The sequence below is a fragment of the Pelodiscus sinensis genome, chromosome 3, assembly GCF_052426305.1.
Source record: "Pelodiscus sinensis isolate ZL-2025 chromosome 3, ASM5242630v1, whole genome shotgun sequence".
Lineage (NCBI taxonomy): Eukaryota > Metazoa > Chordata > Testudines > Trionychidae > Pelodiscus > Pelodiscus sinensis.
The window spans coordinates 46,172,557-46,192,582 of NC_143054.1; the positions used below are offsets into that span (position 1 = coordinate 46,172,557).

Consider the following 20,026-nt stretch of genomic DNA (forward strand, 5'->3'; position numbering starts at 1 on the left):
TTTGTTCAGAGACTTGCGTGTTAGTAAAATGCTACAAACTTTATCAGGAAAAGTACAATCATTCTATTGTTAATGGTTATTTTTCCAGACCAGGCACATTTTGCGGCAGACAGACTCCATCAACTAAGGGAAAAAACCTGGGAGGACAAGGAAGGATCTGGTCAAGGATGTGCTGCAGCATTCAAGGCTTCAAACACAGAAAAGGGAGCAAAGAAGAGCTAGGGAGATGCAAGTCAGAATAGAAGTCACTGAGTGCATTTAGAAGACCAAAATGAGATGATGAAGTGTCTTATCAAATGCAAAGTAAACAGAACCAAAGGCCTCCCAGTCTGCACATACCAAACTTTTTTCACAGCAGCTGTCCCTCTACGCCCATACATTTGCCTCCATGGCCACACATAAAATTCTTTATCCAGCAAGCAACCCTCTCTCTAAGCTCACACTCATTTTCACAATCAAGTATTTTTCCCCGGCACACTCCACTCCCCATCAAAGCAGCTGTGACTTTGACAGCTAGATGTTAACATCATTCTGAGACTTTCCAAAAACTGTTTTGCCATCCTTTACTACTGAGCATCCTGATTGAAAGACATCAATAAAGACAGATGTGATACATGTTTCCATGAGTTTATTTTGTGTGACACAAACCACACCAATCGCTCTAGCCCCTGGAAACCTGTAATATCCCTTGGTTTCATGGGAATACCTTGCTCAGGATGAGCAGTGGGATGAGGCAGAGAAGGAATCCCAGCACACAGAAATGTCAGTGCCCATCAGTGTCAAAGTGGTTCCTCAGATCCTCCCTGATATTCATGGCCACCCTATCGTCCCTCTGATAGCACGAGTGTCTGGCTGTTCAAACTGTGTATCCAGGCACTATGTTCCATTGTTCCACCCACAGGCAAATGCTTTACCATTACTCTTCACATAAATTATGTAAGCAACAGCATGCTCCACCACCTTGGGCCGTGGTGTCCAAAATGCTAGCTGCTAGCCACATGCGTTTATTTGGCCAGTTGAGTGTTGCAAGTTGTCTTAAACACTACAGTGGCTACTGCTTTAGAACAGGTTAGACAACACCGACTTTGTGGATATGATCCTCCAAAAGTTCCAGTCTAGGGATGTAAGTGATGAGCCAACTATCTGATAAGCATTAGCGGGGCAGGGGAGGTAGCGGCACAGCGGGAAACAGCACGAGTGGGGACTGAAACAGTCTCCGCTCGCGCTCTGTCTGCTGCAATTCTGCTTTTGAAATGTACAAGAGTCCCAGCCCGGCTCTTGTACATTTCAAAAGCAGAAGCCCCACAGGGAGTGCTGGGGCTGGCCTCAAGCTACCTGCAGGGCTTCCTTTTGAAATGTACAAGAGCCCTAATGGGGGATCCCTAATGGAGGAGTGCCTACTGGCTGCACGCTCCCTGCGTGGCTTCCACTTTTGAATTGTAGCAAGAGCGCAGAAGTACCCTTATAGACTAATCAAATAGTCAATGGAAATCCTATCAACGATTCGATTAGTTAATCTAAACTGAACTGTAGCAAGAACTGTAGCAAAAGCCTGGAGGCACCCTTATAGACTAACTGAATAGTTGATGGAAATTCCATCGACTATTCAATTAGTTAATTAACCTAAATTTAACATCCCTAGATCAGCCTGCCACAGAGACATCTCCAATGCCCTTTCAATCTGTCAAAGGCACATTCAACAACCATGCGGCATTGGCTTAGCCTGTTGTTGGACAGCTGTAAGGAGTAGTACAAGTGCCCCATGAAAAGCACCTCATTGCAGGAGGAATACCAGCTAATTTGAGTTAGCACTTTAAATCGGAATCCCGTTTCACTGCCATGTATAGACGCAGGCAGTTACTTCGGGCTAGTCAATTTCTAAAAAGGCGACCAGCTGGGAACATGCAACTCAAGCGCGGGATATTTAAATCCCGGGCTTGATTTGAAATTTCGGTCACCCTCGTAAGCCTCCCTAGATCGATATAGGGGGCTAGTGTAGACGTACCCCTAGACTTTACCGTACTTACACATTATGAAGAGTCTTTTCTTGGAGAGACACATGTCTTTTGTCTCCCTCAGTATCTAGAGAGCAAAACTGCCTCAGGTACAAGGAAGGAAAAGCCAAAAATTCCAGTCCCTATCTGCATTTCTATTGGCTGACTGATACCTGGCTAGGTACAGTTAACCCTTTCGTTCCCAGGTTGCTGGACATGCCTCATGACCATGATAGCTCCAGACTTCAGACACTCTGACATATAACCCAAACTTTGAGGTCAGTCCCACTGAATTTGCATGCGTTCAGGATCTCATAATTTGCTCCTAACCCAATCAAAAGTACTTCATGTAATGAAACAGAAGTACTCATGAATGAGTTGAGCAGAATTTAGTCTATGTTCTGATACACATCTCAAAGGGAAAAGTCACCCCATGTATCTCACAGGAACATAAGCAGTACTAATTAGGAAAAATGTCTAAAGAAATGTTAGTGTTGTGATACAGAACAAAAGATAAGGATGATGATGCATGTTTTCTATACATAAATGGAAATCAACCCCTAGGGAGCAATATCCCCAGACTTTGCCGAACATGCTTAGGGAATCCTCCTCATCATCCTATAATCGTGCAGGTTCTTTCTGATGAAATGTCTGAAAGCATCTCTTAGCTGAGAGATGTCTTCCAAAAATAAGCCAGCAATAGCCATTGTCATCTACTTTTCCTAGAACTTACTGGGAAATAGTTGCCAATGGATGCCAGAAACAGCTTCCTTTGGCTCAGCAGTGTTCTCCGAGACACTTAAAACTGCATGGAACAATGTATTAAAAATATAAATTACATTAGGATGCAATCCTACACTAGTAAACACATGAACTAGATGGCCTATCAAATATTTTCTAACACTATGATCTGACCAGAGAAATGGACATATTTGCCACAGAACAGCTGAAAAGGGGAAAGGAAGTAGTGTGTAATGCCTGAATATTTATTTCAACGGAGACAAAGGAAATGTCAATACTCAAAATATTGAATTGAATTGTTTAAATCCAATCATTCTGCATCTTCCATGTATAATCTCAAACAAGACCAGATGGTCTACCACATTTTGCCATCCTCTCCTCTTCTATGAGTCCACTCCTCAGTACAGACAGACATACTGAAGTATAAAATGGGAATAATCCATTTGCTCCACAGCCATTCATGAGGACTTTAAAGGAAGCAGTAGGGATGTAACAGTGTAGTTGATTAACCAATTAATCAATAAGTGAAAGCTTATAGGTTATTGCTATATAGGTTATTGCCTCTGATACAGAGGAAGCAGTATGGAGTGGCTGGGGGCTCCTTTGGGAGTGAGGCCAGGGCGCACTGGCTGCTGGTCCCACCCTCAGGCACTACAGAATAGTCTAGTAACTGATAAGAATTCATGAGGTTAATCAATTATTCAATTAACCTATATTTAACATCCCTAGGAAGCAGTAATAAAATGCTGAGGGCCTTGAGAACTTATTAACATGATACTCCCCCCTTCCCAGCCAATTCCAGCACCAGTGCAGCAAGACAATTTTTCTATAGGTAGGCTTTTCAATTTGAATTTTCTGTCAAATAGAACAGCTTCCCGTCCAATCAAAATCTATAGTATTCTGGAGTCTACATGGAGCAGGAAGCTGTGTATATTTATTTAAATAACACCTATCTTTATGAGATATCTTCATAATGATGATGTATTTATGTTTAACTCTAAGAATTTTCTTTGTTAAAGAACAGGCACACAAACTTAACAGTTACGTTAGAGAGGAAACTTTCCTACACAGTTGTAAAAACTAAACTAATTTAATTTTTATGAAAAGATTATAACGAACATATAGAAAAAGAGAAAAATATAATAAAATACGAGGGATCCCCTGTTAGATTACTCCCATTTTACATCAAAGTGACTTATCAAAAGCTATGCATTTAAAGACATAGACCCTATTATAAATGACTTTTGTTAGCTAGAACAATCCATTCCAGTAACTCAGAGTGACAGAGTTTTTGCTAAATTAAAATGATACACACATAGGAAGTATTGATTGAGATGATTTTCAATACCGTAACAAACAAAACAATAGTGGAAAAATAGGTTAATCGCCATCATGGCAAATTTTAACTACATATGATTAGGGCTGATGTACTAGATGAATGATTTGATTAGGCTATGTTTTCAGACATGCTGATAAGATAATTTAAAGGATAAAAACAGGCCTCTTTTGCAACTTCTCAGCCAGGAACACCCACAACTATTAGTAATTATGTTAACCATTACGTATACTGTATCATTAAACCACAAACAAGAAAAATGTGTTGTATGTTTCCATATAAAATGTACTGGATATTTTATATCCGCTATCACAACAAAGGCATTGCTTTTGACCATTTCTAGAAGAACTATTAACAAAGCAACAATTTTTCTCATGAATAAGTGCTTTTATTCAATATGATTTCTGTATCAGCTGAGATAATGTGATTTTTTTCCATCAGAAGGCTTTAGAAATTCTACTGTGAATCAGCTTTATAAGGAGCAAGAAAAAAAATTAAAAAAGGATGGCCAGAGACAACTGACTACTCAGAGACTGAACTGACCAAGAATCAGAACACAACGCCTTTTTCTACCACAACAAACAGCTCTTCTGTGCCACCTCTGATTTAGTGAACAGTTGCCCAATTATTTAGTGTTACAGCCTAAGACAGCATTTGAAAGACACACAAAATACCTTAGTTTCAATTGTTAAAGCAATCAAGTTCTTGTTTGTGTAAGGTCTTCCAGAACTGTGGTCTATCCTGGCTATAAAAAAGGTGAAGATTAAAATTTCACAGTTACACTTTAACAGTACTTGTGTTTTTTATTCCTCTTTTTCTAAATCAAATAGCCAAAACTTCTTAATGACACAGCATCATATGATTCCATGCCTTCCAAAACAGGCAATGCATTTTCTACAGCTGACTCTTCTAGTTACAGTATTCAACAGCTGGGGCATAGATAATTTGGCACCCTGATAATGTCCCAAATGAATGCACTCTTATTTCCTAAAAGCAAGAAAAATATTTCAATTAAAATAAGTAATTAAGACTCTTCACCATGAAAAAGCAAAAGGAAGTTACTAGATTGCATACTTGCTTAAAAAAATAAATCAGTTTCTTTCAAAATTTGGTGAAATGACACTCCCTGTTTAATGCATAATATTGCAGCAATTCTTTTCTGATTAGATCAGCTCCCATAGCAAGTCATCAGGATAACAATCACTGTAGTGAAGTCATACTACTGGGACTCTGATGATAAATCATAACCGGCTTGAAAACACATTATTTTTCAATGTATTTTCCAGTTTCCCAATGTTTCATTATTAAAACAAACTAAAATCTTTACCCTTTTCCCCAGTGATTGTATGTAATAAACTACCAAGTACTGTATATTGATGAGTTAAATAAATGAAGAACCACCCACAAAATGAAAACAAAGAAATGGAAAACTTTTAAATTTAAACATTTTAAAGAGTTTGACATCTTTTAACATCCAATATAAATGCACCCTTTCTCCCTCTTCACAGATAAGATAACAAACGTCAACAATTCTAGAATATACTAAAAACAAATATGTTAACTAGCCCTAGGAGTCTACTGTATCAGCATCCACTAATCCAGTGATAGAGATGCAACGGTGTCAGCCTGGTGTAGCTGAAACAAAAGACAGAACTATGTAGCACTTTAAAGACTAACAAGATAGTTTATTAGGTGATGAGCTTTCGTGGGCCAGACCCACTTCCTCAGATATGTGGAAGAAAATCGACACAACCATATATACCAAAGTGATACAATCAAAAAAATGAACGCATGTGAAATTGACAATTCAAATTTTAGAACAGGGTGGGGGAGAAGGTTAGTTTCTGTGAGGTAATGACATAGGGGTGATAATAGGGGAAGTTTCTGTCAGGTAATGACATTAGGCGTGATAACTGGTTCTCATCCAGGAGTCTAGAGCCCCCGTGAGGGAGGGACCCAAGCAGGATTGGGGGCCTCCAATATAAGCCAGAGAGCAAAGCTGTCATTGCAGCTTGCAGGAGCCCAGGACAGAAAGCTGAACCCAAGCAAATTTGCTTTTTGGAGCCCCAGGTAGTTGCCCTGCTTGTAACTTCCTCTCACCAGTAATGTCTTACTGGATGTGTAGAAAAACTGTTGTTGTGGCACAGGTGGGTCGTGGAGTTTTTACAGCGTGTTGTGGGGGAGAGGGGCTCAGAAAGAAAAAGGTTGAGTTACCCCTGCACAAATCCTCCCACAGGTAAGGACCAAATCTTGTAGGCCTTACTTAGGCAAAACTCACAGTAAAATCAGGGGACTTATGACTGTACAATCAAGCCCTAAAATCACTGAATACTAGAACCGGAAGGGACTTCAAGATGTCATCATCTTGTCCTGTGACTTAAGGATAAGATATTCATTATGAATTGTCCTGAGTTTATCAAGTGACCATGTATCTAAATTGAAAGCTATACATCTGTCTCTAGGAGCAAATTTGCTTTTTTATCAAATTCAAATTTAAATCTGTTCATCTAAATTTTAAATCACATCAGCGAAAAATAAATATTAATTTTAGGGTTTTCAATACTTTTGATTTAGTAATTTGAACATAGCCTACTTACTTTAAAATGAACATTTGGAAAAAAATAGCCTGAAATATGTATGAATCACTTTAGATGATGAAAAAATATAATAGACCAAGAATTTCCTTTCTTAAAAAGATCTAATATACACAATAATTATTTCTCCTTTGAAATGTTCTGATGCATTTTAGTACAGAGACAGTACATCTAGGGAACATGTGCATTGACACAATAGACTATAATAATACATGATTTAGAATTGAACAGGTATAAAAGTACTCTCAGCCCTGATGAATCACGTTTGAAAATAATTTCATTTTTAGGATAGAATAAAATTAACCATGACATCTTCATATAAAACTGATTTAACTATGCCACTCCCATTAAAGTCAGTGGTAATTTGGTAGCTTAAACCACTCTTATAACTTTTTCTAAATTTATTGTTGGGTATCTTAAAACCACAAAATCAAAACTGAATATAAAATATATAAATAAAATAAAAAATTATATAAAATTGAAACCATCTAGCAAGCCTTGTCCCCATATGTTGCAAAAGGATTCCAAACAGCAAACACCAAATACATTGCAATGTGCACCTCGGAACTATTTTCAGAATGAAGATTCATTCTAATTCCATCTCTTATTAATTAAGATTAGATCTTAAACATTACTTTGATCTCGTTTTTAAGATTTAATATTAAAAATGCACTGAAATAGAAAATAATGATGTGTCCTATGTACTTTTTCTGTACAATCAAAAATAAGGAAATAATACAATTAACATTTCTAATAGAATAAACTGAATATGTTATGAACATTAGAAAGGTTCTTCAAGTACTAAATGAAAATGCTTCACAATGTTGCATAAAGCTGTCATTCTGGACATTACAGAAAAGAACAACATATATTAGAACGTTAAGATCAAATGGATATTTAAAATGGTGGTTTTTTGTTTAAAGCAGTATTGGCAATAAAGATAACGCATATTTCACTGGATTCATTAGGACCACAGAATACTGTTTTATTTACTGAAAAACAGAGAAAACGGTTCTCATCCCAGACAAACATCAGACAGTAGAGTAATAATCTCATTGAAATGTCAGTGATGGCATCACACGCAGCAAAAGGACAGTGTCACTTAAAGCTCTTTAGTGAAAGAAAGCAACAGACAGCTCCGTAAGAAATGACGCTCTCCTGGAGACAGTGGATCTGGTCTTAAGGGCGTTTTAGTACAGTATCTTCGACTGCACTCTTGTTGGTAGTGGACTAGAACAGCAGATATCCAGAAGACCTGATCCTGATTATGGCTGCTCCTGTCCCTTGTTTACTTGTAACCACCAGTGCTATTTAAAGTAAGCCCTACACTTAGCATGTACCTAATAAACCCACGTATGCCTCATGCTGCAGCGCTAATTTAGCGTACCTTTGTATCTCTCCAAGACATCTTCATAAGCCTGTAGGTATTCCTGTTCTTCGGCATAGTAATAAGCACCAGGGGAGAGGTAACCAGCCATGGCTGGAGGGTAACACTGACCAGTTCACTCCAAGGCTGCAGACAGCACGAAGCCTTGGGAACTGCAAAAAAGGCTGGAGGGAGGAGGGAGGGGTGCTATGAAAGCTGTCCGAGGAAACGCCCATTCCCCCCTCCCGAGCGGTGTGTGAGCATGTGTGTGGCTCCAATAGCAAGGGCTTCCTCTCGGATTTCATTAACAGCAAATCTCTGCGCTCGGCTAACGGCCTGAGAGCAGGAAGGCAGCCAGGGCTGCAGCAGCTCCAGGACACCATGGGCGCCACGGCCTGGCCATGGAGGTGACCTCCAGCTGCTCCCTCTCCCAGTCTTCATGGAAACATTTCTTCCCTCCTGACAGATACATCACTCCTAGGCGATCATTTAGGGCTCGCTTGTGCTGCAGGCCCCACTTGTGCAAACGCATTCAGGGCTTTTGCTGAATAAGAACTGCAGCAGCAGCCTTTTCTGTACGTCATCCCCTCCCCTAGCGTCTGGCTCCCTTTCTGGCTCTGGTTTAATAGTTCTGCGGGGCGGGCCTGGCCCGGCTTCTCTCTCCAAAGCTCAGTAGGATTCTGCTGAGGACTCGCCAGCTGCCTGGGCTTCCCCCCGCTCTTCAGCCTTCTCTGGCGAGGCCGCTTTCATTGTCTTGATTTCCACAAAAAAACTATCGGGAAGCCGCCCTACTCCCCCCCACCCCCACCCCCGGCAGCCTGGGTGCAGGAGGCTGCTACCTCCACCCGCACCTCTCCTCCGCCAGTGCCCCCCCCCCCCCCCCCCCCGCCCAGGCACACACGTGGCACGCTGGGGCAGAGGTTTCTGTTGAACCACCAAGGGATGCAAGTGACTGGACAGGCTGGCAGCCCGCAGCGCCCGGGGGCGGGTTCCCGCGGAGCGGAGCAGTTGTCTTAGGGATGCTCGGTAGCAGGAGCAGCTCTTGGCCACCCTCGGCTCCGACCTCTTGCTGGAGTTGCCCGGCCGCGGGATGGCGCGCCAGGGGCTCGCGCTGCTGCAGGTGTCCCCATCGCTCATGCACAGACACAGCGCGCCGCATGTCAGTGCCCCGGTGCTAACTGCGCCTGTGCCTCCTCCCGCCTCGGGCCCGCGATCCGCGCGCCTGTTGGCTGTGCTGGGCCCTGCTGCCCTGCACACTGCAAAGCCCTCCAGGGGCCCTGTGCCGCTCCGCACCCCGGGCGCCCTGACCCCGCCGTGCAACACACGTGTCTTCCCCAGCTCCCCACTCCCCTCCCCCGAGCGCAAGACCCACGCTCCAGGCTGCTCCCTCCCCACAAGCTTTCCACAAATGTGCAGCTGCGTGGTGTCCAAACCAGCCCTGCCTCGCCATCAACGCTTTAATCCCTCTCCTTGCATTTCCCCTCCTCCGGCCGAGCAAAGCTACCAGTGCGTCCGGAGGGGGCGGGGGGAGACGACAAGCCGCCGTGGTAGGACGCAGGCGATTGTGTTTCCGAGCACTCTGATGAGACCCACGCGGGCGGATGTTTGTATCTGCCCGATTCCCAGGCACCAGCGGTAGCCAGAAGAGATCTTACAACGAGGCTCGTCCCTAAGAGACGGGGGCTGGAGTAACCCTGGTTCTGCATTGTGCCGGTGGCTAAGGGCGGTGATTACTAAGCGGGATGAGGAGGGAGGAAAGAGCTTTGCTACGCCATCCCCACAGAGGGGCCGAGCCATTGCATCCCCATAATCGTCCCATTAGGTGAAAATGTCTTTGAAATAAGCCCCGAAGAGGGAAGGGATGATACACCAAACAACGAACCAGAATTAATTTACACGCTGCGTTGTCAACTTCCAGCAAAGGCATCTCTTCTATTTCAGTGCCATCCGTTGCCAGTGTAAAGTGGCCATCCACATACCAGAAAACATTAGTGCCTCTCCTACATTATTCCATCGAGTGCCTCTCCTATATTATTCCTAAGCAGCACGGCCCCAATATGAGTACACGGACAAAGAGCTGTTCTACACATTTACACTGTTGTCACAACATACACCGTCTAAAAGAAGGATAGACACCAACTGGATGATCGCAGCCTGCCCATGCATTTAAGGCAGCCTCTCTGCCATTAAGGCACAAAAGACAATAAAGAGTGCTCTGTCTGCCTTTGTGTACACCGACCAAGCAGACATAATATGAAATCACCAGGGTTATTGCGAATGAGCTACTCACGGCTAATGCGTTTTCGCATGAAAGTTTAATGGGCGCACCTGCACATATTTCATCTTTTCCCACTTTCCCACAAGCATTAATTCACCCAACCGGAAAACACGGCCAAATAGCTTAGTCATCACTCCACGAACCTACAGGATTTTGAAAGGCTTTGTTCACAAAGCCAATGAACGAGCCCCCACCCCCGACATAAATCTTTGCCACGATCTCTCATGCAAGCCCCTGATATGTGGGCACATGCAAGAATGGTGAGTCTCTCGTCTGGCTGCCTGGAGCCTGGTCTTACCGGCTATCCTAAGCACCGCTCTCTCGGCTGGATCCAGCACGGAGCCGCCTTGAATTTTCCGCTTGGATCGCTCATGTTTCGGCAAGTTCCAGGGCAGTGTGTCCCCCGGTGCCGGTGACAAGGAGCCAGATTTTTGGCTGAAATCATCTTCATCCGAGAAATCCGCAGAGGAAGACATGGAGCATCGGTAGGAGGCGTTTCCAGAGCTCTGCAGAATGAGAGATACACATTGACTGCATGGATATACAGTATATAGTGTGATCTCCATACAGGCAACCCAGTCCGCCTAGACTGTTTTACAAACACCCCACAGAAAAATAAAAACACCGAAAGGATAGGTCGCTCACCATCGTTGTGTGTATGTGTGCGCGCGCGCACGTAACTCCACAGATGGTACCCCCAAAATACCCTGATTTAGTGACAGTCCATTTAGGAGGATTTTTATGCAGAAGCGTGGCCTGCGGTCAGGCAACCACCTCACAAATGATCCTCGGACTTGCCCAACAATAAACCCAGCAACAACAAAAGCCTTCCCGGTTAGAAACTGATAGCATTTGGCTCCCCCGCCAGGCTAAGGAAAAGATTTACCATCATCAGGCTGCTGGTTAAATCATTAATGTAACTCTATCTTTAAAAAAAAACCCACTCAACAAACGCAGGATGCTGAGCCTTTGTTACTGCAAGTAGATTTTCGAAGCCACACCCTGGTAAGTCTCCTGCACTTGCATTCTTGCGGGACTCCCTTTTCTAGCCCTTGTTGTTTCTTCAGAGCAGCAAATTGCCAGAGAAAGTGCATTGATGAGAAGGGAGGGAGGGAGTGTGTTTCTCAGAACAGCCTCTTCTCAAAGTCATTGGGTGTACAAAGGGCGGTTTTTAGCAGTTTTCTGTCGAGACAGCTTCAGTAAACAAACGTTTGATCTCGGTTTATATCCTCTATGCCTGTTTATATTTTCTAATAAACAGAGCAGACAGCCGTTGCCCGGAACCAGATCACTGCCAAGAATAAAAATGATGGAGCGAAGGGACATGAACCGGCGGTGCCATTTCTGACTTCCCTATCGTACTAGAGGAAGTGGGAAAATGAGATGCTTAAATGGTAGCGCTTTAGTTTACATTTGGTGGTTTGGTAAACAAACCTTCAGGATCGACCCTCAAACACAGCTGCTGGAGAGCTGATGCAGGATCGTTTGCTTTCCTATTTGTATCTCTGCATTTCCTACTTGAGGATATTTAGGAATACGCCAGTGCACCTGATGGAAAACAATGCCTATACTTGCTGATTCAAGATGGTGATATACAATAGTTCTCTCGCTGTGTAATCTGGCTCCAACCCAGGGTATGATTTGCATTAATTTTTTCATGGCACCTTATTCTCAACTTGGTTTATTCTACATTAGTATTATTTGCTTTCTAGAATCCATCTTCCACCCTTCTAGACTCCACAGTTTGTTGGATCAGGAAACTGAATATAGAAATGCCTGCTGATATTTTAGATTTGTTTTATGGCTGCCTGTCTTCTCTAGAAGGGCTTGAGCTGTGTCCTTATTGAATGAAACATAATGCATTGTGGCTCCCTGATTACTGATATTTTCTCTTTCACTTTCTGAAATGTTTTTCTATGCATTTTCACTGTAATCATGCATTGGTTGACTAGATAGATTATTATTTAGATTGGCATTTTAGGCATTTTAAAAAAATGAAAACTGCACAACCCAGAATCATAACTGATTAAATAATGCAATGAAAATGTTATGCTGCAGCCTAAATTGCAATCATTCACAGTTAAATAAAACTAAATAAAAGGGGGAACAAACATTAGTGGGTGATCATAATCAAGTATACTCTGGCCCTCTTTTCTATCATTGTACTGAGGTCTGTGTTAAAGTACAGAACAAATATTGCATACAGAACAATAGTTTTGAACTGTTCTCCCAATACAGTGTTGAGAGTTAGAAAGCTTCAGAGATCTAATCAGAGGTATGATTCTGCAATTTGTGTTGGTGCAGGTAAAATCCTGTAGTACGCATAATAAATACCATTCTTCCCACAAAACTACAAAATAGAGGTACAGTATCCACCCCTACAGGAGTAAGGAGGTTTAATCAGTAGTTACTAGAAGGCATGAGTTCAGTGTCTCCTGGCCTGATCTTAGCTTTAAAGGCTTTTCTGCAACTAACATGGAAAGAACCCCTCAAGGAGCCATTCCATGGTTCCTAGCAATGTCCAACCTGCTTGGTATCCACTTATCCCATTTGCTCCTACACACAGTGGACCTGCCTCCATTTCAGCTTCCTCACATAGCTATGCAGATGGCTAGAGGGTTTACACTGAAATCACCAGTTTTAATCATGATTTAAATGAGGGGTAGGGAACCTTTTTTGGGTCAAGGGCCACTGACTCACAGAAAAGTCAGTCAGGGGCCACACACATGTGAGAAACAAAAATCAAACAAGCAAGCAAAAAACCTTCACTGCCGTGGCCCCAACTGAAAAAAAAGACATTCCCTACATTCTACTCCCACATCTAAGTGGACCCAGCCTAGCAGATATTGTGTACTCCAGCTTTGAGGGAAGGACCTGGAGCGCCAGTGCAGGCTCCCCAATGCTGGGGGGAGGGGAGAGGGCATGAGCCTTGGAGGCTGGATCCAGGCAAGCCACCTCTGAGTTAAAACATAAAGTAAGAAATCTTTGATTTGAATCATACTCTACATCTGCATCTGATGAAGTAGGTCTTTGCCCACAAAAGCTATTATGCTCCAATAAATCTGTTAGTCTATAAGGTGCCCACAGGACTTCTAGTTGTTTATGCATATTCTACATTGTTTTTTTTTTTTTAAAGAAGGTTGGCTCTCATTCGTTGCTAACCACTGAAACACATTGATTTGTAACTAAATATAACATTTACACTAAATTTTTGATACTTCTTGTTTTTTACATAACCAGGAGGATAAACACATATTTAAGGAATCATACCTTCATTTACATTTATTCAGATTCTTAATATTTATCTTTTATGTTACAAAATTATGAATAATTGCGGCTACAGTGAGTGGGGAGATCAGCCTCTGCTGCAGCCATATGCCAGGCACCCCAGTAACTCCCTGGCTTGCGTTGCTCACGGGAAGGGGCAGGTGCAGGAAGGATCATAGTGGGATCAGAGAAGGGGCAGAGCTGGGGAAGAGATGGAGAAGGGATGGAATAGGGGAGGGGTGGGGCCTGTGGCAAAGAAGGTTGCTCTGGGTCCCATGTCTGCGGTACTAGGGAAAGGGGGTTGCCTCAGGCCTTGTGACCCCCTAGGGACAGCCCTGGCTGCTGGCTCAGGAATGAGTGCTGCCAAAAACAGCTGCTATTGACTGAAAAAGTATTCAGGTTTGTGAGTACTCTGGTTAAGGAGGCAACGTTCCCCTAACACACACTTCCACCCCCGCTCCCCCAACACACACACACGCACAGAGATTCTCATGCCAAATCAGAATCTGAACTGGTGTCCCTAGAGTGGCTAGAAGGCTGTGGGATAGCCAGGGGCTCCGGAAAGATGCAGCCCCTGTATTACAGCATAGAGCCCACTCTGAGCTACCGCAGGGGTGTGTAAGAGAGCCCCTGGGGGCCAGATCCGGCCTGCCAAGCGGATTGATCCAGCCTGTGGCCATCCTGCCACTCCCCCGCTCTCAGGCCAATCGAGACCACGGGATGGGGGAGCGCGCAAAGTCTCCTCCCCCCACCAGGGGCACATGGTGCCTAGAGTGAAATGCCAGCTACAGGCTGCCCCCAACTTGTGACACAATCGGTTCCAGTGATAGCGTCGCAAGTCGGGGGCGTCATAACTCAAGCTCACATTTACAACAGGTGTCATAAATATGGGGCTGAAGATATAAGTCAGACTATTTCGGCCTCTTCCGCACTTACGGAAAAGGTCATAAGTGTGTAGGGGGGTCATAAATCGGGCTGTCATAAAGCAGGGGCCTCCTATATTTTGAACACCTGGCGATTCAATCTTGGTGCCGCATGTGCTTACAGGACAAGCCCAGAGGCAGGGGGGTGAGGGACTTTACGTGCTCCCCTGCTCCAAGGTTCTTATTGGCTTGGGGGCGGGGGGGAAAGGAGCACATGAAGTCTCCTCCCGCCGCCAGGGGCACAGGTGCCTAGCGGGAACCACCAGCAATTCAGAACAGCTGGCGATTCTTTCTAGGCACCAACAGGCAAGGGGCAAAAACTTCACGCACTCCCTCCACCCACAGGCCAATAAGGGTCTGTGGGGGGGGGGGGGGGGGGCAGCATGGAACTGTCCTTGCACTGCTCCTACCATCCAGGGCCTCACCTCTTCTGGGGTGGCCTGGGGCCACTTCAAAAATTTGTGAAGTGTCCCCCCCTTCTAAAATTATTGTCCACCCCTGAGCTACAGGCAACTAAGTACCATGTACCACAATCCACAGCAGCAAGGCAAAGCCAGTGCTTAATTTGTGCTGGGGCTCAGCCCTGGGACCTCTTTCAATACAAATTAAGCGCAGGAAAGGAGGCAGCAGGGCCTGGAGATTAAGGGGAGGTAATGACGGAGTGAGAAGACCACAGCACCAGAGCAATGGAGGGACGGGGGAGTCCATGGGGACCAGGGCAACAGGGATGTCCAGAAGAGCCCGGGGTGCAAAATACAGGGTCACCCAGGATGACATTTTTCCTGAGGCCAATGCAGCACTGCTCTACAGAGGTAACTGCTCTACTGAGGTAAATTCCCTCTTGCCTAATTCCCAAACACCAGGCCTTCTGAGAGAGAAGTGAGAGATATCACATAGGGTATGTCTACATTGTATTCCTTTTTCGAACAAAAGATCGAAACAAAATTGTAAATGAAGCGCATATTTGAATTTCCCACGCTTCATTTGCATAATCGCGACCAGGCGCTATTTCGAAAAAAGAAACGCTGCGTATACGCGGTTATTTCAAAAGAAAACCCTTCTTTTGAAATAACCCTTACTCCCACACTCTTCCTGTCCTTCCTGAACACTGAATGCAGATTTCTAAGGTGAAACTCTTCCTCTTTGGACAGGAGTGAGCCTGGTGAACTCAGAAGAAACCCAACCCAACCCAACAGCGGCAGTATTAAGAATCCACCCTTCTGCACAACTCACACCCCTTCCAGCCCCAGAATACTGATATTGTCAGATAAAAATCTTCCCCCTTCAAGGAGCCAAGACTCCTCTAATGGAGATCCATACAAAATTATATATATACACACATAATAATGGCTAATCCAGCAGCAGCAGGAAAAACAAAAGACTCTTGCACAATTCTCTGCCCTATTGAATGCTAAAATACTGAGGTAAAATATTTCCATACTGACAGCAAAGACTCTTTAGAACAAGACATAAATATATATTGATTATCTTTAATTATTGCAGACATTGGCACAGTTCTACTATGCTCTCATGATCCAGAATGATTAAATATCAGAAAAACTGAATGGAGCAAAGGACCAAAAGATCAGGACTTTTGAATGGGAAGTTTATTTTTAAAAAACTTCCAGATGGTTCTCTGGATAAAAAGACGGTTATCTGTAACTATTGCAAGGCTGAGTTCCAATACCATCGAAGTACTTCGAGTCTGCAGTACCACTTACGTGCTAAACATGCTTTTGCCTCCAGTTCTTGTGCTACAGATAATCCACCAAGAGCAAATGAATCCAACCAGCCACAACAGAGTAGACCCACAGAGTTTTGGGACCACTGCAAGCCCATGGATCTAACAAAATACAACAGTTTAACCAATGCTATCGTAAAGTGGATAGCTATGGACTGCAGACCACTCAATATTGTAAATGACAGAGGGCTAAGAGATATTATTCAAATTGTATCTTCCAATCAGTCATATACCTTGCCATCCGAAGGAACCATTGCATCTCAAATACATGATCAATATAACAACGAGAAGACTTCAAAGTTGGAGCTTCTGAAAAGTGCACCAGCTGTTGCTTTGACTGGGGATCACTGGACTTCCTTGAGCAATCAGAGTTATCTTGAAGTCACAGCACACCTGATTGATGCTGCATGGAAACTACAGTCATTTGTTTTAACAGCAATGGATATTGAAGAGAGACATTATGCTGAATCGTGTGCAGAGTGTTTCTTGGATGTTGTAAAAGAATGGAATATTAAAGAAAAGGTATCAACAATTAGTACTGATAGTGCACATAATATGTTCACAGACACTTGTATGCCTTTTGAACATATGACATGCATTGCTCACAGCCTGCAGCGATCCATTACAGTAGCACTCAGTGATAGTGGTTTTGAAAACATACTGGAAAAATGTAGAAAAATTGTGGGCCATTTCAAACACAGTCCAACTAACAGTGCAGAGCTAGGAGTACAACAAGCTGCAAATGGACAGACACAAGAACCTCTTGTACAAGATATTTCAACCAGATGGAACTCCACATTGAGTATGGTTCAGCATCTGATTTGCAATAAAGCTGCTATCACAGCCACATTAGCTCTTCAAAAGCATAAACTATCATTGCCAACAGGTAAAGATTTTGAAAAACTGCAAAAGCTAGAAACACTACTTAAGCCCTGCAGGTTTGTGACTGAAATCCTTGGGGGAGAATTGTATGTCTCCTGCTCTGTTGTTTTACCTGTATTCTGCCATATATTTAGTGTTATGGAAGTTTCAGATGATGACCCAGCATATGTTGTTCAATTTAAGAACACTTTCATTGCAGATCTGATGAAACACAAAGAAGGTACCAATATGAGATTTCTAAAGATAGCTACAGCACTTGACCCAAGATTTAAGCATCTGAAGTGCCTTCCAAAATCTGAAAGGGATGAAGTGTGGGACATGCTGTCAGAAATCTTAAAAGAGCAACACTCCAATGCAGAAACTACAGAAACAGAACCACCAAAAAAGAAAATCAACCTTTCATTCATAGCATCTGTCTCAGATGATAAAAATAAACATGTGTCAGTTTGCACAGCTCTGGATCGTTATCGAGCAGAATCCATCATCAGCATGGAAGCATGCCCTCTGCAATGGTGGTCGAAGCGTGAAGGGACATATGAATGTTTAGCATATGTGGCCCGTAAATATCTTGCAACGCCGGCTACAGTTGTACCATGTGAGCACCTCTTTTCACTTTCAGGTGACATTGTACATAAAAAGCGAGCAGCATTATCTCCCGTAAATGTAAACAAACTTATTTGTCTTAGCAATTGGCTGAACAAGAAGTAGGACTGAGTGGACTTGTATGCTAAAAGTTTTCCATTCTTTTATTTTTGAGTGCAGTATATAAAAAAATAATTCTACATTTGTAAGCTACACTTTCGTGATAAAGAGCTTCACTACAGTAGTTGTATGAGGTGAACTGAAAAATACTATCTCTTTTCTTTATCTTCTTTACAATACAATTATTTGTAATAAAAAATAATAACATAAAGTGAGCACTGTATACTTTGTATTCTATATTGTAATTGAAATCCCTATATTTGAAAATGTACAAACATCCACTTATATGATTAATAGCTATTTTTAATCTTGCAACTAATTACAATTCATTTTTTAATAATTTCACAGCCCTAAAACTAACACAAGAAAGAACTTCTTCATAAAATGTAGAGTCAACCTATGTAATTCATTACCATGGGATGATCTGAGGGCCTATAATGAGAGGGTGTGGACTCCCTCCAAGACTAATGGGGAAGTACCCCTGCACACCTCACTGGAAGCAGAGGGGCAGGGACAGGAAATATATAAAACGTGGGCCCCAAAGCTCAGTTGGGCTAGGTTGACTGGAGGAGGCAGACACCTCTTACCAATTGCTAGATCTTGAGCGATACAGAGGCGGCTACAGCACCAAGGACTAGAGAAACTGCCAGAGATGTCTGCCATAATGGAAGCAAATGAATTGCTGGAACTGTCATTAGCAGTATACCCCAGGGAGATAGAAGATGATTCCAAGCCAATGGTATACCTTAAGGAGAATGTAGTGTCTGGTTGTGTCATTGCCTGAATCCAGGTCAGGGTGCTTCTGCTGAACCCCTGCTGACCCAGTGGTGGAACACTCTGCCACTGCTAGGCCCTTGGGTGAGTCCCGGGGAGTAGGGTGGGCTCAAGTTACCATACTCTGCTGCTGCAAACCCAGCCGTGGAGTGGCAGCCTCCCCACTCTAGGTCAAGAGGCCTGCATTTGTCGGCTAGCTGCAAGAGCCAGGATGTAAGGAGATCTGTTCTGTGCTCCACCCTGCCTGAGAGCCTGAGCTCCTATACTGCATGATACTCCCTCTTCAGAGCCCCGCACGGATACAAATGTCCACCCACTGATGTGGATATCTATACAGCTCTGCCGGGCTCTACACTCTGGAGAGGAACATGGTCACATTGTGCCAAGGAGCCAGTGTGCCATGCCAGCAGCTCCTCCCAGAAGTGCGGCTTTAACACCCACAGCTCCACCCCAGACAGACAGGTGACATCTCAAGTAGGGGTGGGATCAAGGACAATACAGGTGCACTTTCGGAAGGAGCTGCTGGTGCAAAGCATTGGTTTATAGGTATGATGGGGCCTCATTCCTTTCTTCTGGTCACAGTGTCTCTTAGGAGTAGAGCCCTGCAGATCTGCGGATACCAATGTCCAGCCACAGAGGGTATGTCTACACTACCACCCTAGTTCGAACTAGGATGGTTAATGTAGGCATTCAAAGTTGCAAATGAAGCCCGGGATTTAAATATGGAACGAGGTGTAACGGTAGTTCGAATTAGAAAGCCTAATTCGAACTACCTACTCCGTGCCGCGTGTAGCCACGGGCACGGAGTCCTCACTAACAGAGATTTAAAAATGGCGGTGCCCGGCAAGATGCAAATGAAGCCCGGGATATTTAAATCCCGGGCTTCATTTGCAACTTCGAATGCCTACATTAACCACCCTAGTTCGAACTAGGGTGGTAGTGTAGACATACCCAGATATCACAGATATCCATATTCAAGAGCAGATATTTGTATCTGCACAGGGCTCTATCCATCTTGCCTGAAGGCCTGAGCTTATTAGATATTCTGCCTTGCTCCACTTGAAGCCATGTCTCTGGACTGCTTGTCACCTGACCCTGCCTAGAGGACCTTAGAAATTGCTAATTACCTTGATAACCCTTGCCTTGCTAGGGTCATGAGACTGAGGGGATGTAGCTTCCCTCCAAGACTGAGGGGAAGGATGGCCAGAAATAAACATTTCTGCAGGGCCAAAAATATAACTCAGCTCAAAAAAGAATTAAATAAGTTCATGGAGGATAAGTCCATCTGTGGCTACTAGCCAAGATGGTCAGGGATGCAATTCCATGCTCTGGGAGTCCCTAAACTTCTGACTGCCAGAAGCTGGAATGGGATGACAGGATATGGATCATCTGATGATTACCTTACTCTATTCATTCCCTCTGAAACAT

The 20,026-nt window shown here is 43.6% G+C and overlaps 3 protein-coding genes across 26 annotated transcripts in view; 2 read left to right on the plus strand and 1 right to left on the minus strand.

Annotated features, from left to right (window-relative positions):
• LOC112545087 (uncharacterized) overlaps nucleotides 1-368 on the plus strand; it is a 44,107-nt gene extending 43,739 nt beyond the window's left edge. Inside the window, exon 5 of the mRNA XM_089777092.1 lies at nucleotides 89-368. Within this exon, the coding sequence (XP_089633218.1) occupies nucleotides 89-242 (154 nt within the window). The 3' untranslated portion in view covers nucleotides 243-368. The remainder of the gene's footprint in view (nucleotides 1-88) is intronic.
• Nucleotides 1-20,026, minus strand: part of DST (dystonin) — a 466,993-nt gene that overhangs the window by 387,344 nt on the left and 59,623 nt on the right. For 17 of the 24 annotated variants that reach the window (XM_006110983.5, XM_025182427.3, XM_075923642.2 and 14 more), the window contains exon 4: nucleotides 10,608-10,815. In XM_006110983.5, coding sequence (XP_006111045.3) covers nucleotides 10,608-10,815 — 208 coding nt within the window. Of the gene's footprint in view, nucleotides 1-8,052; nucleotides 8,727-10,607; nucleotides 10,816-10,954; nucleotides 11,089-20,026 lie in introns of those variants that run through there. The other 7 variants (XM_006110987.4, XM_075923652.2, XM_075923651.2 and 4 more) reach the window with 5 other exon arrangements.
• On the plus strand, nucleotides 11,366-19,247 carry LOC142827797 (E3 SUMO-protein ligase ZBED1-like). The gene is made up of 2 exons (XM_075923663.2): nucleotides 11,366-11,943; nucleotides 16,003-19,247. The coding sequence occupies exon 2, from the start codon at nucleotides 16,064-16,066 to the stop codon at nucleotides 17,828-17,830; it is 1,767 nt and encodes a 588-aa protein (XP_075779778.2). The 5' UTR covers nucleotides 11,366-11,943; nucleotides 16,003-16,063; the 3' UTR covers nucleotides 17,831-19,247.

What these genes read in the sequence shown, in the direction of transcription:
- LOC142827797 (XM_075923663.2), top strand. Translation starts at nt 16,064, where the DNA reads ATGGAGCAAAGGACCAAAAGATCAGGACTTTTGAATGGGAAGTTTATT.